This window comes from Macrobrachium nipponense, chromosome 1 (genome assembly GCF_015104395.2).
Source record: "Macrobrachium nipponense isolate FS-2020 chromosome 1, ASM1510439v2, whole genome shotgun sequence".
Classification (NCBI taxonomy): Eukaryota; Metazoa; Arthropoda; class Malacostraca; order Decapoda; family Palaemonidae; genus Macrobrachium; species Macrobrachium nipponense.
Genome location: NC_087200.1, coordinates 91,334,262 through 91,361,398, shown reverse-complemented (window position 1 = coordinate 91,361,398; position 27,137 = coordinate 91,334,262). Strand labels below are relative to the sequence as shown.

The window sequence follows — 27,137 nt, the reverse complement described above, 5'->3', positions numbered from 1 at the left end:
TGATACTTATCAATTTTTTCTCTTTCTCATTTCTCATTTTTTTATATATGTAATACTAATAATATTTTATTAAAAGTAATGGCTACTTCAGCAGCATTACACTTGTAGAGATTCTTCTCTATTTTCCGAATAGCGGCTTTTTCCGTGCTACTTAGACAGGCTAGTAGAGCGCCTATGGAGGTCATGATCAAATACAGAGTCAAAATTGGTGTATATATTTGAATTTTACAGATAAACTATGATACCATAGTTATCAAAGTCATTAACGATATCTCTCTCTCTTTCTCCTCTCTCTCTCGCTCTCTCCTCTCTCTCTCTTCTCTCTCTCTTTCTTGAAGCAAGCGAGCTTTTGTCTGGAGCTGCCAGACATCCTCGGGCTGGGAAGCTGAGGGTGGACTGATCTTGAAGCGGTGTCCGTCCTCGTTTATATTTGGAGTTGACAGCAGGGGGTCTGCCCCATGCTAAACGAGGACGGACACCGCTTCAAGATCAGTCCACCCTCAGCTTCCCAGCCCGAGGATGTCTGGCAGCTCCAGACGAAAGCTCGCTTGCTTCAAGAAAGAGAGAGAGAGAGAGACATATATATATATATATCGTTAATGACTTTGATAACTATGGTATCATAGTTTATCTGTAAAATTCAAATATATACACCAATTTTGACTCTGTATTTGATCATGACCTCCATAGGCGCTCTACTAGCCTGTCTAAGTAGCACGGAAAAAGCCGCTATTCGGAAAATAGAGAAGAATCTCTACAAGTGTAATGCTGCTGAAGTAGCCATTACTTTTAATAAAGTATGCTTGAGAGAGGGTCTGCTTCCTAAGTACACTAATAATATTTGTTATAATTATTATTTTTTCCTAGTTTTTTTATAATACAGTAATACCGCAATATTACGCAGTTCGAGTTGCACGAATTCACAGGAGCTGAAACTATTCATTGGAACCTAATTAATTATTATATGCAAGTATTTCACAGAATCACAAAGGCAAATGCAATATTTTCAAATCCTGGAGAAACCCTACAGAGGTGTTTGTTCAATTTTTTTATGTAATTTATAAGTTTTCAAGCTCTCTCAAGTGGTTGAGAAGACTTATAAAAATAGATTGGTTGGCTGGAAGGGAGAAGGAAGAGAGAATTATGTTGTAGTATGTAATCTTCACACATTTATATTTTTACCAACCATTTATTTCTTTTTTCATGGCTAATGTATTAAGCTAACATTTAAATGAAATTACACCAACTTTAATTTTATTTAAAAGTTAGCTCGATATTTAGGGAGCATGATTAGGGTCATATTTAGTGTTCAAACTCTAGTAGCAACCATTTATTAGCATTTTTAGAATGTGCCAAACTTACACAAAACTTCCCCTTATGTAAGGGGGTCTGGAACCTAACCTCGCATAAGTTCGGGATATTACTGTACTCATAATATTTGTTATTATTATTAAAAGTATTTGAAAATATTAATAAACATAGTATGTACATGTAGGTACCATAAGAATTCTCACATCTCACTAAGAGGGAGAGAAAGAGAATTATTATTTTTATATTATTTAATGTTAGGTAATTTACATGTTAAAGCTTGAAAACTTATAACTTGCATAAAAAATTAAAGAAACACTTTTGCAGGGTTTCTCCAGGATTCAAAAATGTTGCATTTGTGTTTATGTGTCTGAAAAATATTTGCCTATGATAATTAGGTTCCAATGAAAAGTTTGCACTATTGTGAATTTGCACAACTCGAATCGCATAAGATTGAGGTATTACTGTAGTATAATTTACGCTACCTGTTTAGGAAGGTTGAATTTATAGTATAGTAATTGTTCCTACACAATATACAAACCCTCAGTTCTTAACAATAGGAATTACTAAAGGAGAAGCCTGAGCTCGGCAGCTGAAATCTTTTAATTGAGGTGGCTCGGTAGTTAACTACCGGTCCTGTAGTTGGGAGTCCCGGACGTAAACATGCCAATTTGCTTTCAGCCATTGTCAGGAGTAGACGTGTTCTTTGTGCTCTGCCCAACTGTTTGCTAATTTCTTTCGGTCTTGGTGAGATTTTTTATGTTGTTTGTTTGTGATATCTTGTTATCTGTTTGTGTATACGTAATTGTGTGTTTGATAGAATGACATTATGCAAACCCATTAATCATAATTCCCAAAGAAGTCCTAGCCCCGGGGGTGCAAGGTCAAAGGTGTGGTAATTTCTGCTTGGCTATCGACATTGATCCCCACACCCTTTGTTCCTATTGCCAAGGGCATGAGTGTACTATTGATAATTGTTGTACTGAGTGTTGTGACTGGTCTCCAGAGCAGTGGGGAAGCTTGCCAGGAGAAGGCGATATCAGAGGAAGACACCCAGGGCTTCCGGTTGAGGGTAATACAACCCCGCCCACACCCTTGTTTCCGATCCTTCGTCTTCTTATCTCTCTCCCTGTAATCATCCCGTGCTTGCTGTTTCCCCTTTGGGGGAAGACTCTGCTTTATCTTCCTTTCCCAACTCGTCAGAGGAGGAAGAGTTTGGGGGGGGGGGGGGGGGGACCAGGACAACACTCCTCTGGGGGTCTCCTCTCACTCTGAAGGGTCTCCTTTGAAGACAGAGGGTACCCCTCCCATTAACCCAACTGTGTCTTCTGCAAGTGAGGTGTCAGGTTTGGCTCAGGTGTGGATTTAGTTGGGCTTTGCGGGAGTCCAGTCTGTGAGCACATAGCTGGCACACCTCAACAGTGTCAGCTCTGCAGTAACTCGCTCTGTGGTTACCACTACCACCTGTATGAACCTAGCATAGGTTTGCTACGGGAGCAGGAACCATGGCACTGTCCCAAGTGTCTAGTGTCACAGGAGCCCCAGGAGTTCAGACCTCAGTTTGTTCTCCTGTCTCTAGTTCTAAATTTTCCGCCCCGGAAACTGGGGGGGACACACATCCAATGTTGATGCCAGAGAGACCACTCACTGTCCCAACATTGGCACAGGACAAGAGCAGAGGTCAAGTCATACAGGTGACTCGCCCCTCCCTGTGGAAGCCAAGCTTGGCTCTTGAACAGGTACCAGAAAAGATGTCACTTTCTCTTGGGATGAAGGCATATGGAGTAGCTAAGAGGAGGGCCCCTGTGCAGTCCTCTTCACATGAGGGTTCAGCCTCAAAGAGGACTGGGATACATTATGAGGATGGTGCACATTCTCATCAACCTGTTGACTGCGCATCCTCACCTGACTTGCTCGCATTCGCGTAAGCAGATGAGTACAACAAAGACAAGCATGTCAACAGGGAAATGAGAACCTCTACACTCTCCTCATTAATGTTTCACCAAGGTGACAACGCTCTCCGAGACACACATTGTCTTCATCACTGCGGTTTGATGATCACGTGCAACTCATTCCTCCTTTCAGTGTGGCTGAAAAGACAAGTGGGAGCATCCGATCCTCCTCTCCTATTCCCTCTAAATACTTCCTCGGGATACACCAGGAGGGGCAAGGTGAATAGGAGGAATCCTGGACTGTGTTCTCTGCAGAATTCAGCAAAGGGAGCCTATGTTCCTAGAGGGGTTTTAGGGCCCCACCTGATGTACACTCATGTTGTTCAGGATAGATCAAGGGGGTCTGGCAAGATTCTCCCTCCTGTAGGGAGAGTAGATCGAGAGGACTGCCCTCTCAAAGGGCTTAAGGGTCCTTTGCCTAGGGGCGCAGACACCCCCGAGATACAGAGGACCTTCGTTGAGATCACAGCGCTGATCCTTTGGCACAACAATCTCGGGGAAGCAACCATGGCCTCTTCTTCGGGAGACTGCCCCTCTCCTCTCGAATATTTTTGGGGTCCTAAGAAGGAACCAAAAGTTTCAATGAGGCTGCCATGGTCTGCTATTACTGATGGTGTAGTGGGACAATCGTTCAGACAAGATGCGTCCTCTACCTTTGTCAGAGGCATTTCTACATGCCCTCGGAGAGGTCTTTACCAACTAAGCAGGTTTACCCAGACCTAGTATAAATTGAGGAGTCCTGGTCTGTCGCTGCAGCATCTTACTGCAGAGTGTATCTCACAGTAAGAACCAGTGTCCCTGGACGCTACCACTATGGCAGTTCTGCAGGCAGTCTCCTGGCTAGATCTGTAGTCATTCACAGTGTGTAAGGTTGTTGCCTCTTCTGGAGATATCGTTCCAGAAGACTCAGCCTTTGTGAGACTGTGCCAGACTGGAGGTAGGGCTATTTCCTACTTGGCCCACCAGACGGCAAACCTGTGGGCAAACCTGGTGCTGATGAGAAGTGATGCTGTCCTCTTACGTCGCCAGGTCTCTTCATCCCAAGTCAGTTTTGACCCTACACAACAGTTCTCTGCTGTGTTCTACCTCTCTCTTAGAGAACAGGTAGATGCTGTGGTGGACAAGCATTGGGATGAAGATAAAGACCGCTTCGTTCACCAGGCAGTGGCGAAGACCTCTGGGTCTTTGGGTTCCACTGTGCCGAGACCTTTGAGACTATCTAGCTCTTTCTCCCCAAAGAAGCTTAGCTCTTCCTCCCCTAAGAAGCCTACCTCTTCCTCCCCTAAGAAGCCTAGCCCTTCAAAGGGCACTCATGCAAACACCCAGCCTTCTTCTCTCCCTTTGAAGGGGATGCAATCGCATCCCTTTCAGCCCTTCTGACTATCAGGAAAAGGGGGTAAGCGAAAAAAGAAGGGGAAATGCTATGGGCAGTATTCCCCTCCAGCTTCTGCCACTGGTGGGGATGCTATCAAGCCATTGGGCAATATGGAGCAGAGACGTGGGTAGTAGAAGTTCTTCAGGAAGGATATCTACTACCCTTCGAGTCTCCACCACTCACCAACCACCCGGTCCGTTTGCAGTTGTACATCAAAGATTCTCAGAAGTACCTGGCACTGTTGCAAGTGCAGAAGATGCTGAAGAGGGCACTGTGGAAGTTGTGTCAGACCAGTCTCCAGGGTTTTACAGCCAAAATCTTTCTCATAGAGAACACTTTAGGGGGCTGGAGACCAGTCATAGACCTCTCTCCCCTGAACTAATTCATTTGGCAGACTCGGTTCAAGATAGAGACAGCAGGTACTGTGCTCGCCTCTATCAGGGAGAATGACTTCATGCTTACGGTGGATTGGAAGGATGTGTATTTCCAAATACCCATCCATCAATCACCCCGCATGTACCTTTACTTCATCCCCAGGTGTTCACTAGTGTTCACCCTGGTGTCAGCTTGGGCACACTTGCATGGGATACGTCTCTTCAGGTATCTCAACAATTGGCTGGTCCTGGCGAGCTCTCGCTCACAGTTGCTACAGAACAGGGATCGACTTCTTAAGTTTTGTCATGATGTAGGAATCATGATAAATACCAGGAAGTCTGATCTCAAGCCCAAGCAGAGGACGAAGTATCTGGGCTTGCTGGTAGATACAGCAGCTGGAAGAGCCTTCCCCTCAGACTCTCGTATCAGCAGGTTCAGAGAGGCAGCATGACAGTTCCTGTCTCGACAGGAGCAGTCAGCTCAGCAGTGGCAAGTCGTGATCAGTCACCTGTTGTCTCTGGAAAAGCTGGTCCTTCATGGTCGGCTTCACCTTTGATCTCTCCAGTGGAGATTGAGGGTTTTGGTCACAGTCCTGCAATCCTCAATCTGCTCTTGTCCCCATCTCACAGGAGGTAAGAGAGGATTTGGACTGGTGGCTCGATGACAGGAACCTCTTAATAGGAGTAGATCTTAACACTCCCCCTCTGGACATGCTTCTGTTCTCAGATGCATCGACTGTGGGATGGATCGCACACCTGGAGAAGGTGCTGATTGCAGGAGTGTGGAACCATCACGACAAGCACCTTACATCAACATCCTGGAACTCAAGGCTGCCTTCCTGGCTCCCCAAGAGTTTCAGGATCAAATGATGAGACATGTTGTACGTACTGATGAGCAAGAGTACCACAGTAGTGGTATATGTCAACAAGCAGGGGGGTCTCTCTTATCTATCACTTCACCAGTTGACAATGCGGGTGCAAGAGTTGGGTCAACCAGATATATTCTAGGCAAGAGGAATGTAGTGGCAGACAAGCTCAGTCACCAGAATCAGGTGATAGGAACTAAGTGGTCCCTACACCAAGACATGGCGGAAAGGGGGTTTAGCCTACGGGGAAGTTGGAGACTTTCTGCACCATTGTATCGGACCCATTCACCACTGCAGAGGATGTGTTCCAACACCCGTGGGACAGTCCCCGTTCTGCATGATTCACTTGGTGATCAACAGTGTTTTGACCACCTCGAATCTCCGGATGATTCTGGTGGCCTCAAGTTGTTTGGCATCCCGAACTTCTGGCTCTACTTTCTGAGACACTGAGAGAGATTCCTCTTTGGCACGACCTTCTGTGTCAACTGCACACAGAATATAGTAGCATCATACTGTACCTTCCGTGTCCTCACGGATGAGATGGGAGGATACCTCAGACAGTCGTCTCAGTGGTATACCAGGGAAATTGGGCCATCTTCTGTGGTTAGTGTCAGACGGGTTATCTCTCTGGTCAGAGTCATTCTTCAGTAGGTCACGGGCTTCCTCATCTTCCTTCGCCAAGAGAAGCTCCTCTCTGTCTCAGCTGTAAAAGACTAAAGGGCCACATTAGACCTGGTCTTAAAGCTGAAGGATATTGATATCTATTCCTTTTTCGAGATGTCCTTACTCATGAGAAGCTTTGGAAGGTCTTGCCCACCCAGGAATCTCGGGCCTTCTGCACAGGATGTGACTCTCATGTTGCAAAGCCCTTTGAGAGTTATCAGACAGGGATCTGACAATCAAGACTGTTTTCTTGCCAGGCCATTTTCTTGCTCTGCCTGGCATAAATGAAGAGAGTTTGTGAACTTCATGATCTTTCCTTCGATGTAAAACACTCAAGGGGATGGGGATCAGTCACACTCGATTTTGTCGCAGACTTCTTAGCAAAGACTCAGAACCCACCAGTCTCTGACTCTAGGTTCGAGTCCTTTTTTTTTTTTTTTTTTTTTTTTTTTTTATATCCCATCCCTGAGTGACTTCTTTGGTAATGATCCAGATGAGATGCTACTTTGTCCTATTCAATTGCTAAGACTATCTGAAGAAGACTTGATATCTCCAGCCTGAGTGCAATGACTCTTCGTTAGTACAGGGGTTTCCAAAAAAGAAGTGTCCAAGAACACTATTCTTTCTGGTTTCGTAAGACGATCAGGAAGGCATACACTGCTGCTGGCGTAGACGACACTGGTGCCCTTTGTCTGAGAGCTCACAAGGTCAGGGGCATTGCCCCATCCCTCGCATTCCATAAGAACCTGTCGGTTCAACAGGTACTGAAAGTGGGGGGTCTGGGCACACCAGACCACCTTCATCTCTCATTACCTTCGGGATATTCACCATAGGTCCAATGATACTTTCTCCTTAGGACCGGTGGTGGTTGCTCAACAAGTTGTGCAACTTACCCAGCTCCTCTAACAGGACAAGGTTGCATCTCACCTTGTACAGTATGAATGAGTATGTCTTTGGAGTGACTGGATCTCCTTCATCTTACTCTTTCCCTTCAGGCAGAGTATATGGACCATTACATGCTGGACCAAGCGGCCAATGCAGGTAAGACACTCCTTAAAATGAAAGCAATATCCTCCCATTCCCTTTACAAGGCAGGGAAGAGGACTCTGACATAAGACAAACCCAAATGACTGTAATTGCCTTGTTATCTCAAACATTATGGTTCTGTGCGTTCATATAAAAAGGACTCACTCTCCGTTTTTATGAGTTAACTCTTAACTCCAATTAGATGCCAGTGGCTGGATTTCCCTCTTTGCTCTTATTACCAAGAAGGAAATCTCAGATGTGCTGAACTCCAGTTGGTTCATAGAGGCTCACTCAGATTCCTCCCACCAATTAGTGATTCTTCCTATCGTAAAGGACCGAGGATTGGTATACTATTGTGTAGGAACAAAGTACAGTTTTTGAAAGCATATTGTATTTTTCCTAACCATACATACCTGTGGTCCTTTACACTAATTGCCCATCTCATGCCACCCCTCAATCTCCTACCTAGGCCTAAAGCAAATTGGAATGGTTATGTCCCGTCAGGAGTCACCAGTCGGGAGGCTCCCGACTACCGGAGTGGTAGTTAACTACCAAACCACCTTGTTTGAAAGATTTTAGCAGTCATGTCCTGGCTTTGCATGAAGTAATTCCTATTGTACAGGACCGCAGGCTTGTATAGTTGGGAAAAATGCAATTTAATTTCAGAAATGTATTTTACACTGTACTCGTTTAGCAATGTAAGATTATAAGTTTTTGCACTACTGTACTTGAGGATGAAATCCAAGAGTTAGTCTTATCTAGTTATTCTTTCTTCTACTCTACTTGGGGATCAAAAACAGATCCTTGATTTTAGTTCATTTTGTCAGTCTTATTTTTTTTTCAGCAGCCGCTTTAGTTAGTTAGGTCATTTCTTTTGCAGGACAATCTATAGGCACTTTTCTTTATAATTTTTCAGAAAATATCCTTTTGCCTGGTTTCCATAAGAATGGTGGCCAAATATCAAGACCAAATAGTCATTAAAATGTGAGATAAGAATTTGGTATAGTGATATTTCTCCTTTTTTATTCATTCTGTCTTTTTGATTGTATAACTCAAGAGTACAGCAATGAAACATGAGCCTTGGTTTGCTTTTTGTTGAGTTATCCATATTTCTTGCCATTCCAATTTTTTTGTCATTTTCAATATTGCACTTGACATGATAATAAAATTTCATCCAGGAGGAACTCCCACCCTCCAAAGAGGCCATACTAGGGAAGGAAAAATAATGTTACATCTTGAGCAGGGCTGTCCTATCTGTTGAGATCAGATCCAACACTGAGGGCAAGGTCTGAAATAAAGTTTAGAGCAACTACTTGGATTGAGTTATGATCTACATCTATGCAGCTGCTCTCTGTAGTTCTCCACCCAACATAAAGGTGCTAGGAATGTGTGTGTGTGTGTGTGTGTGTGTGTGTGTGTGTGTGTGTGTGTGTGTGTGTGTGTGGGGGGGGGGGGGGGGGGGGAAGGTCGGGGGAAATATAGGAATAGAGTAAATAAGCATTTCTCTCACTAAAACAATTGTCACCAATACAATATCTTTCTGTATGTACCGCATGATTCATTACATGATGATGTAAATATTGAAAGTACAGTACATATTTCACCGAGTATGGCTAAAAATATCAAAACCTGAAAAGTGAAAGTATTTAAAATCATGATAAAACATTAGCTCTATCAAAATTTACCATACATCATACAGTACCTGAGTTAGGACCCATTCTTGATTTCCTTGACGTCCATGACACGTTGACATCTTCACATTTTCATAAGTTTTGGCAAAGAAAGTTGGCACTTCTGCACAAACTTCTTCTCGTCGCAGTTCTCCAGTTTTAGTAAAGGACATAAACTGGAAAAGGTACTTTGTAAATATTTTATATCTAGAATTGTAAATCATTGCAAATATTTTTTATCTAGCGTCATTAATAGGATAACCAGCAAATAGGTAAAGTTACAAAAATACCTTGCAGTACTACGTATTTAGTTCATTGGCATTTCTTGAAAAATGTTTATGCAGGACTTATATAATACAGGGAATGGTTAAGGAAGTTTATTAGTACATAATCAATTTAATTCAAACTTTTTAAGGATACACTAAAGATAAGGAATTAAAGATTCCATTCCTTATGTTTATATTTTCATGTCTGTTAGACAAATGTACATACTGTTGTTATTTTACTACATATTTTATTATAGCACAGCTAAAACTTCGACATCTTCATTAAACACAGGTATTATCTTGGTAAAAAAATTAATATTTTTTAATTAAATAATGTATTATTAAATAATTTAAAAAGCTTTTTATGGTAATTATAATAATGATGATGGGAATTAGTACAATAAAGATCAAGTAACATAATATGCACAGACAATTTTCAGTTATATTTGGGTAGTTCCATTTGTCACAATATCTATTCCCAGGTGTTGAACAAGTCTTCTCCATTACACCTTTAAACGCAAGAGCATGGAGCAGGAATATGGGCAATATTGTTTGAGTAGTAATGGGTTTAGTATGTGAAAATTTTATCTTTTTCAATCACTTTAATTGATGTGGGCCAAAAATAAGTTGTGAAAGCTCCAGATAGTTTATCTAGAGAAGTGAAGTATCTATTTAGAGCTTGAGATGATACAGAGAACTGTGGGATCTATTTAGAGCTTGAGATGATATAGGCTTCACTTATCAACAATTTTTATCCTGCAGGCTAAGGGGCTGTTTCTGTGAAAGCATTAAAATTAACATAGGTTCTGATGGTACATCCTTAGATACACCATCAAAATAACCATGACAGCATGAAATTTTTTTTTTAAATATATCTTCTTATACCATTTCTATTTCTGATTTGTACTTTAGACAAGTCTGATTTACCTCCTCTGGAGTCTGGCACCATGAAAATGAAGCAAAATATTCTGACCAGGCCATGGAGGTCTTTAGCATTTGGGAATAGATTGGAAGTTATGGAATGGTGAAGGGTTTATTACGGTATAAAATTCTGTTTACTGACATTTGAACCTTCTCAGTAAAGTCCAAAGAAAGGATTGATCAAATGTTTAGTCCAGAGAAAAAGTCTGTGGTAGAAGAACAAATAAAAGCTTGTTCCAGTGGCTCTTGGTTCATGCAAAGCTTAGGCTTCTCAAGGCAATGAAAGATCCCATCTAGGAAGCCTGATAGTTTCCCTAAGAATATCCTGCTCAAAATAATTAGTAAAGTCATTTCAACTTGGCTAAGTCAGGAAAGAAAGGTTATCCCCCTTATAAAGGACAAATCTGAAACCCTTTGCTACCTAGATTAACAGATCCCTCTCCTGGAGAAGGAAGCCTGATACAGTATCTGGAAACAGTTGTACTGATTGAGTGAATTCTTTAACTACATTAACCACAAAGATGTGTAGAGGCCAATACTTTCTGTAAGGCTTGAAGATTGTTGTATGCCTCCTCAAAAAAAAAATGCACATGAATGCTGGACAATCTACAATGATGAATATGTAGTGAACAGAAAGAATTTTTACAAGCTAAGAGCTTCCATTATTTACTGTATAATAGGTGTAATAATATTAAATCATATAGCACTTACTTGTGATTAACGTAGATCATAGATGATGATAATATTATAGCCATGCAGCCTGATCAATGATGATAAAGATAGATTGCACAGCAAAGTAGAGGAGCTACAGATCCTCTGAGGGCACCTCATCACCTTCTTCAGGAGGTGCTTCATCAGGGATTTCAGGAGGCACCACCGTCTTGAAGTATTTGTACATTTGTACCAACAAGTCATTATAGGGTTTCACTATTTCATTAATAGTATTGATGAAAGTTGTACCTCCCTGACATCCTTGGTCAAATTGTAGACCATGAAATTTCTCAAGGCCTGGTCCATTGATGTAATAGCTGTACTAAAGAGGGAGGCAAGTTCTTGCCCAAGAATGGCCTCCTCAAGTATTTTGCCCTGCTCATATTTGTTCTCAATGCAGCCAACTGCACTTTCAGTCACATGGTAATGGGCTGCTACTTCTCCATAACTTCTGCCCTCTCTTAACATGACAATCATGTCTATTTTCTCCTCATCTATCATTAACTGTAAGGGCCTCTGATACTTAGGCTCTTTGCCAGAAGCTTCAGGAGAAGCAGAACGTTTAGAAGACATTTTAATGAATAATTCTCAGTCTGTAGTAATGTATACTGTACTGCACACGCAAAAAACCCACAAATGAGAGAACAATGAACTGTATGTATATACTGGGTCAATTGGGTAGTGTGAGCATTGACATTTTATGAAATGTTTTAAGATGATTTCTAAATATGATGGTACGTACATAGTGTTTTAGGATGATACTAAAAGTACACAGAGCATATCTAAAATATGTAAGACAATGGAAATAGCAGGGTACGTATGTTTCCATCTGTGGCATGCAGTACGTATTTTCATGCATATGTACTACATTTTTTATGATGACTACATTTTTTATGATGAAAAAAAGATTTATTAATTTTAAAATATTACAGTTCTGTAATACATTAATGTAAACAGCAAAATTTCAATAACAAAATTGGGTTTTCTTAAAAAATGCTTCACCCAAACCAACTTTCCAAGGATATAAACAACTGTAATGATGCCGTGATGCTATGGTAGAGTAGTACCCAAACAAAATGATACTTGACATGCTATTGGCTGTTGCCTGCACAGCAGCCAATCCAGGAGCAGCATTAATTTTCCATGTCACTCATTGGCTGTACACTTGATGTTGTTTGGTTGAAACACAAGACCCATCTCGCAAAGATGGAATTGTGGGTATCGCGCATCTCTCCATCACCAGCCTCACTACGTAGAAAGTTACTGACAATGTGAAGGTAAACGCGAAGTTGTGTTGTACTTATTGGCAAATATCAAATATCCGTGTGCATCATGCCAAAAATGGCCCCTAAAAAGTGCCCTTCTAAGGCTTCTGCCAAGGGAACTAAACAAAAGAAGGCCGTAATGAAACTCGACAAGAAGGTGAAACTTCTCGATATATTGAAGGAGGGCAAAAGTTATGCCGCAGTCGGCCGCCATTTTAATGTCAATGAGAGCACAGTGAGATACATAAGGAATAAAGAAACTGAAATAAGAAAGAGCATGTGTCCACAGTGAGAGACAAAACAATCGTGAAAATGGAATCTGCACTTGAGTTCTGGATCAAGGATTGCAGGAAGAAGAATGTGCCCCTTGACTCCAAGATTATACGCGAAAAAGCATGACAGCTCTACCAGCAGCTATTAACTGCTACACAAGGTGGCGAGGAAGAGGAAGCTGATGATGTAAAGGCACAGGAAGGCGATGAAGGAGAATTGGAATTCTTGGGCTTCGATGAACCAGCTCCAAAGAGGAAGAAGAGCCACAATCGGGACCATCCTCAGCTCCCCAAGGTTTTCAGGTGAGCAAAAGAGGGTTCCACCGGTTTCAGAAAAGGTTCCACCTAAAGTCTGTTTCACTACATGGGGAAGCTGTACAGCCGACAAAGAGTCGGCTGAGAAATATCCGGAGGCCCTCAAGAAAATAATCCAGGAGAAAGCCCAGAACAGGTGTTCATATTGGACGAAACTGGCCTGTTCTGGAAATATCTAGATGAACATAATCAGGACATGGATGACATCCTCTGAATTTTAAAAATGATCAGAGTGTATTAGAGAACTTTTTCCTTTGATCATCCCTTCTCTCATCTTGTCATATTTCCTATTACCTATTTTGGTTCAAGGGAATTATTTCAGGCCTAAACTCTGCTGGGTACTGCTTCCTCTCAAAGAGACACAATACATACTGTATGCCAATATATAGCACCCCTTTTAAAACTTGAAACAAACCTTTCCGTGATTCAGTTTTAAAGTATGTATTAAGTCTCTCAGTGTCATTTTCAAGGTTCAAATACCTTTAAAACTTTTATGTATAATAATATACAGCTGTCCTTTCAAAACTTATCGCATACCTTTCCACTATTATTCATTTTAAAAGTATGTCTCTCAGTGTCCAAAAAAATTCATCTTCAAGGTTCACAAAACTTCAAACTTTTTTATATGGGAAATGGCAATGGCTATGTTTATCAGGAAATACATGTCCTTTGTGAAGGTTTTTTTTTTCCAACCAAGTGAATTCTGCAGGATGTCCATGAATATACTTCTGAGTCAAATGGGCTATTCAATCCATTGGATAAAATATCTAACTGTAACTTGGACTTCCCCTCTCTACTAGAATATGAGACCATCACTGAAAAGATGAGGTTATCAACTTGAGCCCACCACAACAACTGTGTGATATAGACTGGAATTCATTCCTCTCCATTAAAGGCTGACAACTTTTATGAGAAAAGTTTATGCTACTAATTCTCTAGATTCTAACCTACAGCTACTAAAGGAACTTCACTGAACATGTAAATTTGAGTATCTTGAGTACTGCAAGATCTAAATTCTCCAGTACTCACCTCTTCTCATGTCTTTCACTAATGTCTCATATTAAGTCTTCTACTGACCATGTGACTTGAATCTTTCTCACAGAATGAGGTCACACTTCATTTTTCCACTTCTCCAAAGTTTCCACACAAGTTGCTTCTCTTAAATTGGATTGGCACTGCTGCCTGCCAGAAATATAAAATTCTGTGTACGTACTATAGTACTAAGAACTATACTCTATACCAGAAACTGATAAGCAATACCTTTCTTACCAGATCTGTCATTCCAGTTAGGAACTCATTAATTATTTTATCAAATCAGAAAATATTCATATCTAGTAAGACAATGGTTTGTACTTTGAACAAAATTGTAAAAATGCCTTTAGGAACAATTCTGCTAGTTTGTAGATAAAGATCATTATCTTGCAGTGAGGTCCCTCCTCATGATTGGCAAGGCACAAGATTCATATGAGGTCTGTGCTTAAAACAAGGAAAAGTGAGAGGAGTATAGGGACACACAAAAATCACTGGAAAAGCACTACAGTAAACCTCCCAAATTCACAGGAAAGGTACTGCAACCCCCAGCAAATCACTGAAATCCACGAATACTTAAAACCCCTCTAAATTCACTTAGAACTCCCCATTTTAAGTTCAATAACAAAAAAACCCTATACAAATGCTTATACCTACGTTTTCAAAAAGTGCATTGTCATGAAAATAAGAAAATACAGTAATTAGTGAAGATTTCAGTGAAAAATAGCGCGAATAGGTAAACTTTCCACGAATGATGTACAGGCAATCTCCGGCTTACGACGTTTGGAGGTTACAGTGCTTTTCAATTATATTCGTCGGACATTATTTCCAGGTTTACGACATGTTCCAGAGTTACGGCGCTTACAGCACCAAACTGGCGGAAGAAATATGAATAAAAAATGCAAAATAATCAATATTTGAAGTTTATTTTATGAAAAATGCAATAAAATGCAGTTCACATAGTTATTAATACACCCAAAGCATTAATAGTATGGTTTTCTTAGGATTTTTGACAATTTTCTGGCTTACAGCAATTTTTGGCTTACGACACTTCTCAAGAACGGAACCCCCATCGTAAGCCAGGGACTGCCTGTATATGTCCATAGAGGAATCAGTGAATTGCAGTCCACAAATAGTGAGAACGCAAACTTGGGGGTTTATTGTATTTCACAGTAAAATTTTGGCAGGCTACCCTTAAAAGTACCAGAGTACATAATAAGTTTCAGAAAGGAAATGATTTAAGAAGTTTCAGAAAGGAAATGATTTGTATCAATAAATAATTCTTTTTAAAATCTGCTATCAGACCACAGGATTTGCCGAGTCATAGCTACATCCAAAATTAATTGTACTCGATTCTTTAAATCACATGAATTAAAAAAAAAATTTAAAGTTTTGAGTAATACATATGAGAATTTTAACATGAACAAAGTAAACTATATATACAAATAAGTACTAATATGACATAGTATTATTATTATTATATATTAAACTTTACATTGGATAAAATACACTTAGCAATTTTCCCAAGGGATAAATAAATCTTTACCTGACTGGATGCCACAAATGTGTGACAACTGTAGAGACCCATATTATAAGTACTCTTCTCATTTCTCTGAAGATTGTCAAAGCATATGTCTGGCTTTGTTACGTTGTTACGCAGCTAGAGGAAGAGAGAGAGTTTTTTTTTTTTTTTTTTGCATATCAAATTCTATAGCATAAATGGTTCCCAAGGGAAAGAATCAAATGATTCTGGAGGAAGGAGACTTTTCCTGCCTAATGGATACACAGTGTAAGAATCTTGAGTTGTGTGTGTTTAGAATAAAACTCACCTTTAATGCAGAATCGTAAATAATTTGAGGTAAGCATATTAAAAATAAAATATGTGAAATATTGCTACTACTGTACTTACAACTGTCTACTCACCATAATTCGGTCCTTAAAGGGGTACAGTATAGTGATAGTATTTTAGCTAGCATAAAATCTCTTACTAAGTATTACAAAGACAAAATACTGTATTATTGTACTCACATATTAATAGTGTAGACTTTCAAAAGCATAATTGTTACTTTTGAATTTTAGACAAAAGTTGACTGCATTCACTTCTCACTAATATAATTAATCACCTTTTTCAAGACATAATGTTAACTTACCTCATAACCATAATAAGTTTTATATTATGGGTGAACTATTTAAATGACAAAAATCTGTTGCCTTTATTATTACAGCATTAAACATTTGAAATTTAAGATCTTTTTGGCTACTTAAAACTATAGAAAACAAAACCAAGGATTATCTGTCTTTAAATCGTTCATACACGAAACAAACTTTCAGTCTTAATAATGGGATAATCTTCTTGCACCAGCTGGAAACTGGTTAAAATAATCAAAGATTGTAAAGCAAGGAATCTGTGGCATCTGGCAACTCATCTTGGAGGGTAGTCAGTTACGCTCTCCTTCCCAAGCTGGTTGCTTTGTTTGCCTGTGATTTCTTTGTTTCAGTTTGTTTTTGTGTGTGCCTCATTTGATCATCATGGAGTCCTCCAATTCTTCTAAGCCTCTTCGACACATGTGCCTGGGCATTCAGGAATTTCTGTGCTTATTGGCTGGCCTACTCTCTCATTTCTTGGCTCCTCTTCACCTCCTTTTAGCAAGAGACGTCGTAGAAGGAGTAAGCCCTCTACTCCTCCATCTCCTTCTGCTTCTTCGTCTCCTCCTCCTCCACCTCGCCCTCAAGTCAAATGTTGGAGAATTCTGGACATTGTGGTGTTGTCTTCTACAAGTGAGAGGAGTGCTTCGCCAACTTCTCCACAAGGACATGTCTCTCCCTTACATATACCTGTTCCAGTCCATCGTAAAGATGGTTAAGCTCTGATTAAGAGGTCGAAGCTGCCTGATACAACAGTCTCCCCTGCACCTTCTAAAGATTCTTCTCTCTGCGAACGTGTTGTGGTTGATGGTTGTGAACATGAGGCAACTCAGGTCCATGGATGTGTTTCTTGTTCGCCTTCCAGAGACTGGGGCCGTAGAGACCAATCTCCATCAGGACATTTGTACCTACATAGTATGTTGTCGCACGAATGTGTACGTGAGCTGTTTCTTGGCTGTGTATGTTCATCTTCTAGAATTAGAGACTTTTGAAACCAGTTTCCTTCAGGGCGTTTGCTTCAGTGTCATTTTCTGTTTCAGGACCGTGCTTGTGTGCTGTCACAAGACTGTGTACTTGACTCATTGCACATCCATGTACGTGATTCGTCCTGTGAACGTACATGATTCGTTGTGGGAGCGTGTACACAGTTTGGTTCGGGACCATGTACATTTTTCTTTGCTTGACTGTTCTGGAGCCCTCTGTTTCAGGATCTTTATTAGTTCTGGATCCCACTCCAACCAATGGGAGGCATGATGCCCAGCTTCTTAGGGAAGCCTCTTCAGTGCCTTTAGGGAAGGATGAGGCAAGCCTCCTTCTTCGCATCATCAGTCTCCTTTCCTGAAACCAGAGGAGAGAGCCAGGAGTTTCTGTTTTCTTTCTTAGAGGTTATTGATCTCATTCTTGAGTTCAATAATCTTTGGAGTAGAATGCAGACTCAGTCCTCTGTGACCCTTATGGGCTTAAGAAGCCTTGCTAGGTGCAAGGCAAGATACTAAGGCCTCATTTGAGGTTCCCCTGTTGGGGCATGCTGAGTCTATCTTGCAGTGTGTTAATGCCTTGGTTTTGGACCAGGATGGCTCTCTGCACTCCAATAGGCCCTCGAAGGTCCTTCCTCCTCCTCTCATGCAACATAGGAAGTATTATTCTACCAATGTGTTTCAGCTGATGCCCCGTCACCTCAATTTGGACGTAATCTGTCTGAAGCCTGGTTTGACCCTGGATCAGGTTAGATCTTAAGAACCATCATTTTCTGTGCTGGTTGGACCTGTGGTCTACTGTGGTAGCCAGGATAGCGATACGCCAACCTCCTCCTGACTAGGTGGGATGCGGCCTTGTCAAAGGTGGCGGGGTCAGTAGATTTGGAGTCCTTGTCGGCCCTCCGAAACAGGGATCTCCTCGAGTTGCAGCCTCTATTCCCAAGACCTCATCTAAAAGATGCAATCGACTGGTAGCGAACGGATACCAAAGATAGGCTAGTGCATCAGGTGGTATATAAGTCGGAGGCTCGTTCACGTCATCCCCCCCCCCCCCCTCCACAACAGCAGACCAAATAGTCTTCTCCTGTCAAATCGACCAGGCGTTTGACTTCTGTGAGAGCCTCTCAGTCTGCTTCTCCATCAAAATCAAGACAGATGCAACGACCCTTTCAATCTTGCCCCTACAAGGCTAGGAGGGGCACTTGAGGAAGGTGCAGAGGGGTTGTCGGTAGCCACGGGTAGGGGGATGCCTAGCAGGCCATTGGGCCAAATGGCAGTTGCATGGAGTGGAGAACTGGGTAGTAGTTGTCCTTTGGGTGGGGTATCTACTACCCTTTGGCTTCCCTCCCCGTCTCTCAGACAAACCCCTTCTCAATCTGACTTATGCTCAAGGCTCTCCGAAGTACTTGGCTCTTCAGGAGGAAGTGTTAAAGATACTGGGGTTTTACAGTTGGAGTTTCCTGGTTCCAAAGGCTACAGGCAATTAGAGACCAGCGATCGATCTTTCCACACTGAATCACTTTGTAAGGAAGACAGGGTTCAGGATGGAGATGCCCCAGAGTTTTGGCAGCAAGATACAGTGACTTCTTGCTGTCAATAGACTTGAAGGATGCTTACTTTCAGATTCCAGTCCACCCTCTGTCCAGGAAGTTCCTTCGCTTCAGAGGTTGGAGAAGTTCAGGTCGGTGAGACATTCATCATAGACCGAACAGCCAGCTCACCAATGGCAGGTCCCTCTTTGGGTTTTGTCTTCTCTGGAGAAACTGGTCCCTTATGGTCGCCTTCACCTTCACTCTCTATAATGGAGACTGAAGGAATTCTGGTCCCCGGTGGGAGATTCCCCTCAACAGAGAGTTCCTCTGTCAGAAGAGGTGAGAAAAGTCCTTCATTGGTGCTTGGACAACCAGAATCTCACAGTGGGAGTCGCTTTGCATTCACCCCCTCCAGACTTACTCCTGTTTTTGGATGCCTTCATCAACGGCTGTGGAGCTCATCTGGAGAATCTTCTTGACTCAGGTGTTTAGAGTGCAGAGGACAAGCTGCTTCATAATATCACTGTGAAGTTGAAAGCAGATTTCCTAGGTCTGCGGGAGTTCCGGGAGAGGGTAGAGTCATTCCATCATACTGATGTCGGACAACACCATAGAAGTCACCTATGCGAACAAACAGGGGGTCTGGTGTCTCCTCAACTCCATTCATTGACAGTCGAAATGCACCAGTGGGCGATCGATAACTTGGTGGAGCTCGCCACCAGGTACATTCCAGGTAAGTGGAATGTGGTGGCCAACAAGCCGAGTCGTCGGAAGCAAATTCTGGGCACAGAGTGGTCACTGCATCAGGACGTGGTGGACAGGCTTTTTCACATTTGGGGAAGGCCTATGCTAGACCTCTTTGCCACTCGGTTTAACAGAAAGCTGGAGATTTACTGTTCAGTGGTCCCAGATCCTCTTGCTCTAGCAGAGAACACCTTGAGACAATCTCGAGGTGTAGGCCTTACCTCCATTCTGCCTAATCCGTCAAGTTCTGAACAGAGAGTAATAGAGTTCTCGAAATTTCAGGATGACCTTGGTGGCACCTCTGTGGCCTCAAGCGGAGTGGTTCCCAAACCTTCTGTCAGATGTTCCAAGAGAAATTCTTCCATGGCAACAGCTCCTTTGCCAACCTCATATGGAAAGGTTTCACCAACCAGTAGTCTCTGCCTTTTAATGGCTAGAGACTATCAAGTATCTCCAAGCAAGAGGTTTTTCTCAAAAGGCTGCAGGCCAGATGTCCGGCTATCTCAGGAAATCTTCATCAGCAGTTTACCATGGAAAATGGGCAGTCTACTGTGATTGGTGTAATCAGTGGGGTTTCTCTCCACTCAGAACTTCTGTTCAGTGGATAGCAGATTTCCTAATCTTCCTCAGGGTTGAAAAAGGTCTTTTGCGTTAGCTGTCAGAGGCTACAGAGCGGGCTTGGGCTTGGTTATGCATCTGAAAGGCGTGGACATCTCTTCATCCTGGAAAATCTCCTTGTTGTTCAGGAGTTTCGAACAGTCCTGTTCACCAAGATAACTCGAGCCTCCTGTGTGGGACCTTTCTCGTCCTGAGAAGTCTCACTCAAGCTCCATTTGAGGCCCTACGTCAGTTATCAGACAGGGCTCTAACATTAAAGACAGTTTCTCTGTTGGCCTTGGCTTCTTTGAAAAGAGTTGGGGAGCTTCATGGCCTAAGTTATGATGTTAAACACACCAGGGGTTGGGGTCTGTGGCCTTCAAATTTGTCCTGGAATTCATGGCTAAGACCCAGAATCCCCCAGTGCATGATGACAGATTTGCCTCCTTTTCTATTCTCTCACTAAATGACATTGTGGACAATGATCCACAGGAGCCCTTGCTTTGTCCTGTCAGAGCACTGCGATGCTATCTAAAGAGGACTTGTCACCTAAGACCTGGGTGCTGTAGACTTTTGTTAGCACAGGCCAGTCCAGAAGGGAAGTGTCCAAGAACCTGATTTCATTCTGGCTGCATGAAACAATTAAACAGGCTTACCCTTCACATACTAGTTTTGTCACTGAATCTGTGCAGACTAGAGCACAAGACATCAGAGTTATAAGTTCCTCTCTGGTATTTAAGAAGTTGTCTGTTCATAAAATTTTGAGGGCTGGTTCTTGGCTACATCAATCCACGTTCACTTCCTTTTACCTAAAGGATGTTGCCCACAGATCCTTGGACATTTTTTCCATGGGTTCGGTGGTGACTGCCCAACAAGTTGTGTAACTCACCCAGTGCCCCTGGCAGGACAGTTTGTGTCTTACTCAAGATGATTGTGTGGAAGAGAGAATGAGTGGTGCGTTGGCTGGCCTCTTTCTTTCTCTTTGTTCTTTTCTTATTCCTGATACAGGTGAGTATGGTGGTCATACTGGTGGTGGTTCTGTATTGTTACTATACTATAGACAAATCTGCTATTCAGGAGCAAGTACCCCTCTCTCTGGCAAGTGAGGAGTGGCTACAAACCTGTGGCTTACATGGTTCATTGTTTGAACAGGCAAGAGTTTTCTTTAACTTCCTGGAATGCAATGAATCTGGTCATATATCATTGTGTTTCAACCCAGATGGCTGAGTTTTTAGAAATCTGATTGTCTGTTCTCTTATGGGCTTGGGTCCCCTTCTTTAGAACTTTCTTCTAGGGAATGGTGGCCAGGTGGGTTAACTCCCAGTCGGTTTAGGGTGCTTGTACCTCCCTCCAAGTATAAGTCTATCTTATTGTTAAGACAAAGGGTTTGTTCCGCATATGAACAAATGACAAATTTTTAAATAAATTTTTATTTTTCATATCTAACAAACCTGAGGTCTTAACATTTACTGCCCACCTCTAGCTGCACCTCTCTCTTTTCCTGGGTTGGGGGAAAGACTAGCGCATCATGAGGTTCTATGCTTGGTCAGTGACCAGCTTCCACCTCGAATATGCATGAGTTGCCATATGCCACAGATTCCTTGTTTTACAATCTTTGATTGTTTTTAACCAGTTTCCAGCTGGTGCAAGAAGATTGTCCTATTATTAAGACCTCAGGTTTGTTAGCTATGAAAAATACAAATTGATTAAAAATTTTGTCATATTAACTACTCCATGAATGTTGCTAAAAGCATTCTTCTGCTACTACTTTACAGGAGTTAGAATGAATTAGAGGGGGATATTGGGTCAATCTTTATGAAGCACACTTTAAAAAATGTAAACACAAAAGATTTATTTTTACAGATGGCTCCAAGCACATACTGTGCTGGCACTGGATTTGGAGTAAATATCTCAGTTTTTAATTGTACCCTCAAATCTTACAGCCGAGCTGCACAGAATTTTAACTCTCATAAAAAAACTCACTCATGATGAGAGGTTCAGTGGTGGCTGTTCAACAAGTGTGACTCATCCAGTGGCTTTGGCGGGACAGTTTGTACATTGCCTAAAATGACTGTGTGGAGTAGGGAATGAGTGAGATGACTCATCTCTTTTCTGTCCCTTTTCTCCATACCTATGGGCAGTTTAAAGAATAGGCAGTCATATGCTGGAACTGGCGTGATGCAGATGAGCATTGCAGCCATACTGTTACAGCACTTTTTATGTTCCATGCAACATATAAATTTGCTTCTCAGTAGCTTCAACTCCTCTCTCTAGCAAGGGGAGTGAGGAGTGGTGGCAAACCTGTTTCTAGTGGCTAACATGGTTTGTTGCTTGAACAGATATAGTTTTGAACTTCCATGTATGCAATGGATCTGGACATGTTTTGTTGTATTTAAACCCAGTCGATTGAGTATTAGATATTCTTATATCTAACATCTCCAAGTCAGTTCAGGATTCTCATACCTCCCTCCAAGTGTAAGTCTATCCTATTGTTAAGACCAAAGGTTTGTTCTGCGTATGAACAAATGACAAATTTTTAATTAATTTGTATTTTTCATAGCTGATAAACCTGAGGTCTTAACAATGACTACCCACCTCTAGCCACCCCTATGTTTCATCCAGAGTTGGAAGAATAACTGATGCGTCACTGGATTCAAGTGCAGTCTCATGACTCGCTTCCACCTCAACTACACATCAGATGCCAGATGCCACAGATTCCTTGCCTTTACAATCTTTGATTGTTTTTAACCAGTTTCCAGCTGGCACCAGAAGATTTATCCTATCGATAAGACTGAAGGTTTGTTAGCTATGAGTTAGCTATGAAAAATACAAATTAACTAAAAATGTGTCATTTTTTCATTTTCCAAAAGTATATAACCAGCAGATGGTATTTTCTATTCTTTTGACACCTTGACATTAAGATTGTAAAGCAACTCTACATCTTTCTGAGCAGAGGTGGGGCATACATGCAAATGAAGAAGCATACAAGCTTGCTAAAGATGTACCAGTAAACTATTTCCAGGTAGGGTAGGTGTTCAGTATCAGAAAATCAGTAATTAATGCTTAGCAACAACAGGGAAACATGGTGGATCTGTACAACATGAAAAAGGTCAGAAGTGATCTCTCCCTGGAGGTCTAGCAACATGCCCAGACAATGGGAAACTGCTCTGTGTCTTAAATCACATCATTAGTGATTTTTTTAAAATTTGATGCTGGTGCTGACTTATAATGAATTTAAGTTAATAATTATGTTAAGATTTAACTTGAGTTCTGTAATTCTTTTTGTTGCAGAAGCTTGCCTTTTCTTCTTATTTGCTTTTTGTTGCAGAAACTGGCATTTTACAGAGAAATACAGTATCCTCCGTGATTTTTATTCTTTATCACCTGTATGATATTCTATAGCAGTACTTGCTGTTTGGTGTTGATGTCCCAGACAGTCATAATCCCATATAACCCCCAATTATTGTACATACTCCTTGGTCAAATGGAAAATGAGTGAGTGATATAATAAAATTCTGTACATGATAAAATTCTTTAAGTTATTTCTTATCATAAAGCATCCATCAATATGAAGCTAATTTTATGGAAACTATGAAAATTAAAAAAATATTTGCATGATCTTGATCTGAATACTGTGTAATGTTCATATCCAAGTGATTAGTGCACAGTATATTATATGATGATGTTATGAAAGTGAATTAAGATTAACATATACCTGAACTCAGAATCCAAGTGAAATGCCTCTTCCAAATTTAATATTTTTAATATTATCCTTCTTCAAAATCAATGGTGGACTGCACTCTCTACTCTTATATTACAAGAGTAATAATTCCTCATTCTATTGTCTTCAAGCTAGAAAAATAACTTTCAGGAGAATATGATATGACATATAATATGTATTGTAAATGATATTCAATTAGTTAAACATGATTGCACCTTTCCAACTTCTTAAATAATGCAGCACAAAATTATGATGTTCAATTTCAATATATTTGCAGTTTTAAAACAAGTAAGAGTGCATGATAGCATTCCTGATCTATAAAAATAAAAAATCTAAGTATCATGCAAGTATTTTATGTCAATGAAACTACAAACTGCACCAAAAATCAGTGTATTACTGTCAAAATATGTATCTTCAATTTGACCAAGGAAGCAAAGTCTCTTAATTAGGATAACATTACAACTCTATATGCAATAAGTAAATATGAAGACCAAACTGCACATCTCGTGCTAATTCTGACTCTGTTCTCTAATACACCTTTCATAGCACTATAATGACAGAGGGAATTACCACTTACAGCTCTTACTAAGGAGTTAACACTTAAAAGTCTGTTTACATAAAATAATTTTCTCAATTTAATTTTTTTAAAGAAAATATTTTAAATGTTCTGGCAAAGTCAGGGACAAAATTATTATTTATGCATAATACATTTCAACAAAGTTCAGTAGTTATTAGCATTTCAAAACACCTAATGGCTAACAACTTCAAACTATCTGTTGAAAATTCCACTTAGGGATAGTTCCTCGTTGGATGAGCGGTTTTCACGCTCGACTACCACTCCAGTGGTCCGAAAATAAGAGGGATTTATTTCCGGTGATAAAAATTAATTTCTCAATATAACGTGGTTCGGATCCCACAATAAGCTGTAGGTCCCGTTGCTAAGTAACCAATTGGTTCCTACCCACGTACAAACATCTAATCCTTCAGGCCAGCCCTAGGAGAGTTGTTAATCAGCTCAGTGGTCTGGTAGAACTAAGATTAAAAGAAAAAAAATCCACTTAGGGATATCCAGTGCAGACAGCTATTTTTCACTAAATAAAAACTCACCTCATTGCGAAGAGGAGCATGCTCACATGAGTAAAGGCCAAGGTTGTATTCGTTGTTATCCAAGTCTTCCCGCTCTAAGATATCAATACATATGTTCGAACCAATGTTTCGTACCTGTTTGAGTCATTGCAAGTCAAAAGTCAAGGGTTAGGTCAAGACAGTCATGTCAAAAAGGTAAAGAAGCAAGTTCATACACAGGACAAACAAAACTTGCAAAAGCAATGGACAGATATCACATACATATATATATATACTAAGACAAACACAAAAACAGCTAACTGTATAACAACAGACTTGATCAGTAAAAACACCCATAATTTGTCAGAACTAAAATGTTCCTCAACATCTTCAAAATTATTGCTGTAATTAGAAAATGGCAAAGATCTCCAGATTGTTATAATACTATAGGCTATACAACATTGTTACTGCTGTTCATATGTAAATCACAATTAGCATAACTGATTAATATGATCAAGTGAAAAGGGATTAACAGGTTTTAATGTTTTGTCACTATGCAATGAGAAATTATACAAAAATTCTTTGAAAACCCTCTACATTTTGATACAGAACTGACAAATCATAAGAGTTCTACTGCCAATATTACTCTTAGTAGAATTTTTCTTTATGCAAATAACTTTTAGCAATTTAATACAATATAACGAACATAATTCTTGAAACTAAAAAAAATACCATAAAACCCACAGCAGCAATTTTTTTTTGAAACTAGGAAAGTTTATTTAAAGCTGTGTACTTTTCCTGTTAGCTTCCAATTCCAGAGAATACTGGGAATTCAGTAAATACAATGTAAAGTAATTTCAAATGCCAAAAACTGTGTGGAATATTTCAAGCAAACAAATGTACTGGAAAATGTAAAAAAGACACAGTACAGTATACAACCTTAACAACAGTGACAATATTCAGGATTGCGATGAACTATCAACAGCCACCTGACTATAAGGAAGAACATATATATAAAACTAGCACTCACTATTTTTCAGACAGTACGTTTACTAAGCTGTGTATATTATCACTGTTATTATTTGGTATCAACACTACACATACAGTGCCCAGATAAGCAAACAAAAAAACATGCAGTTCAAACAACTGGTCATGAAATTAGTTGTGTGTGTGTCTTTGCAAAACAATGTACTGTAAATTCAAAAGTAAAAACTGTGACAAATTTTAATCCACACCCTTACTTTGCTGACAACATTTTCAGATGCTTTTGTAACTTGCAAAGATGTATTTTAATTAAAATGTTTTAGCAAAAAATTTTAAGGCAGGGAGCAAAAAACAAAAAAATAAAGATATGGATAAAATAGATCTTCATGAGGTATATGTCCTCAGATATGAGTATTTTTGACCTGTACAATATATAATTGCCTAGTGCATTGTGTGGAAAGAGCTGCAACAAGTTTTTCATAATGCAAACAATAAGCAAATTACATGGCATAAAATAAATACCTTACATCATAACAGGCAATAAATGAGGTTAACTGCTTGAAGAGTAACTCAGGAGTTGTTAAGTCACTGTAAAGTCATGAATGTCAGTCAATTCATTTATGGTAACAAATATATTTAAAAAGATAGAAACCAAATCAGGAACCTTATTATTCGGTAAATATCCCTTGGATTCTTGATGTACTCAATATTGAAAAAGTAAATTTCAGCTAATATATGATTAACATTATGCTGTTTTCCATTAGTGAAATAGAGACCTCTCTGAAATACGTACAAGTAAATGCATGACACTGTTCAATAGAGTACTAATAAGATTCCATCATGAGTGTAGACCAAGAAGAAATAGGGCTGACGATTTATGTTTGCATGCAAAAGAACTTTGAGGAGCTAAATATCATGCAATAATTACTATTGTACCTAAACGCAGCAGTACCTAAAAAATATACTATACAATTGAACTGATCTCTTAATTATAATTGAATTAAAGTGAATAAAAAGAAAGAAAAAATGGAATTTTATCTTTATATAGTATTAAAGTAGACTGCTACACAGCACAACAAGCAGCAAGTGTCAGTGGCATTTCTTTAAAGAATTTTTACAAAGTCAAATTTATGCAGAAATCATAAACAAATCAGCAGAAATGAAAGTTAAATATTTTATAGTTGCAATATTCAAGTTAAAATTGGCACCTCAACCCATTACTATAGTTCAAATTTTCACCACCTGCTGTCTCACCTGTTTACTTAGAGCTTGCTATAGCCTTAAAAAGTGTTTTCCTCAACTATTGAAAAAAAAAAAGTGAAATTTTTTTTTTCATTACTATATAGAAATAATGCTTCT

At 40.1% G+C, this 27,137-nt stretch overlaps 1 protein-coding gene across 4 annotated transcripts in view; it reads right to left on the bottom strand.

Moving 5' to 3' along the window:
• The window catches only part of LOC135219459 (probable N-acetylgalactosaminyltransferase 9), a 315,788-nt gene that overhangs the window by 8,426 nt on the left and 280,225 nt on the right, over nt 1-27,137 (bottom strand). For 2 of the 4 annotated variants that reach the window (XM_064256253.1, XM_064256251.1), the window contains exons 9-10: nt 24,837-24,950; nt 9,267-9,410 (exon numbers count right to left, since the gene is read on the bottom strand). In XM_064256253.1, coding sequence (XP_064112323.1) covers nt 9,267-9,410; nt 24,837-24,950 — 258 coding nt within the window. Of the gene's footprint in view, nt 1-9,266; nt 9,411-15,559; nt 15,674-24,836; nt 24,951-27,137 lie in introns of all 4 variants that reach the window. The other 2 variants (XM_064256252.1, XM_064256250.1) reach the window with 1 other exon arrangement.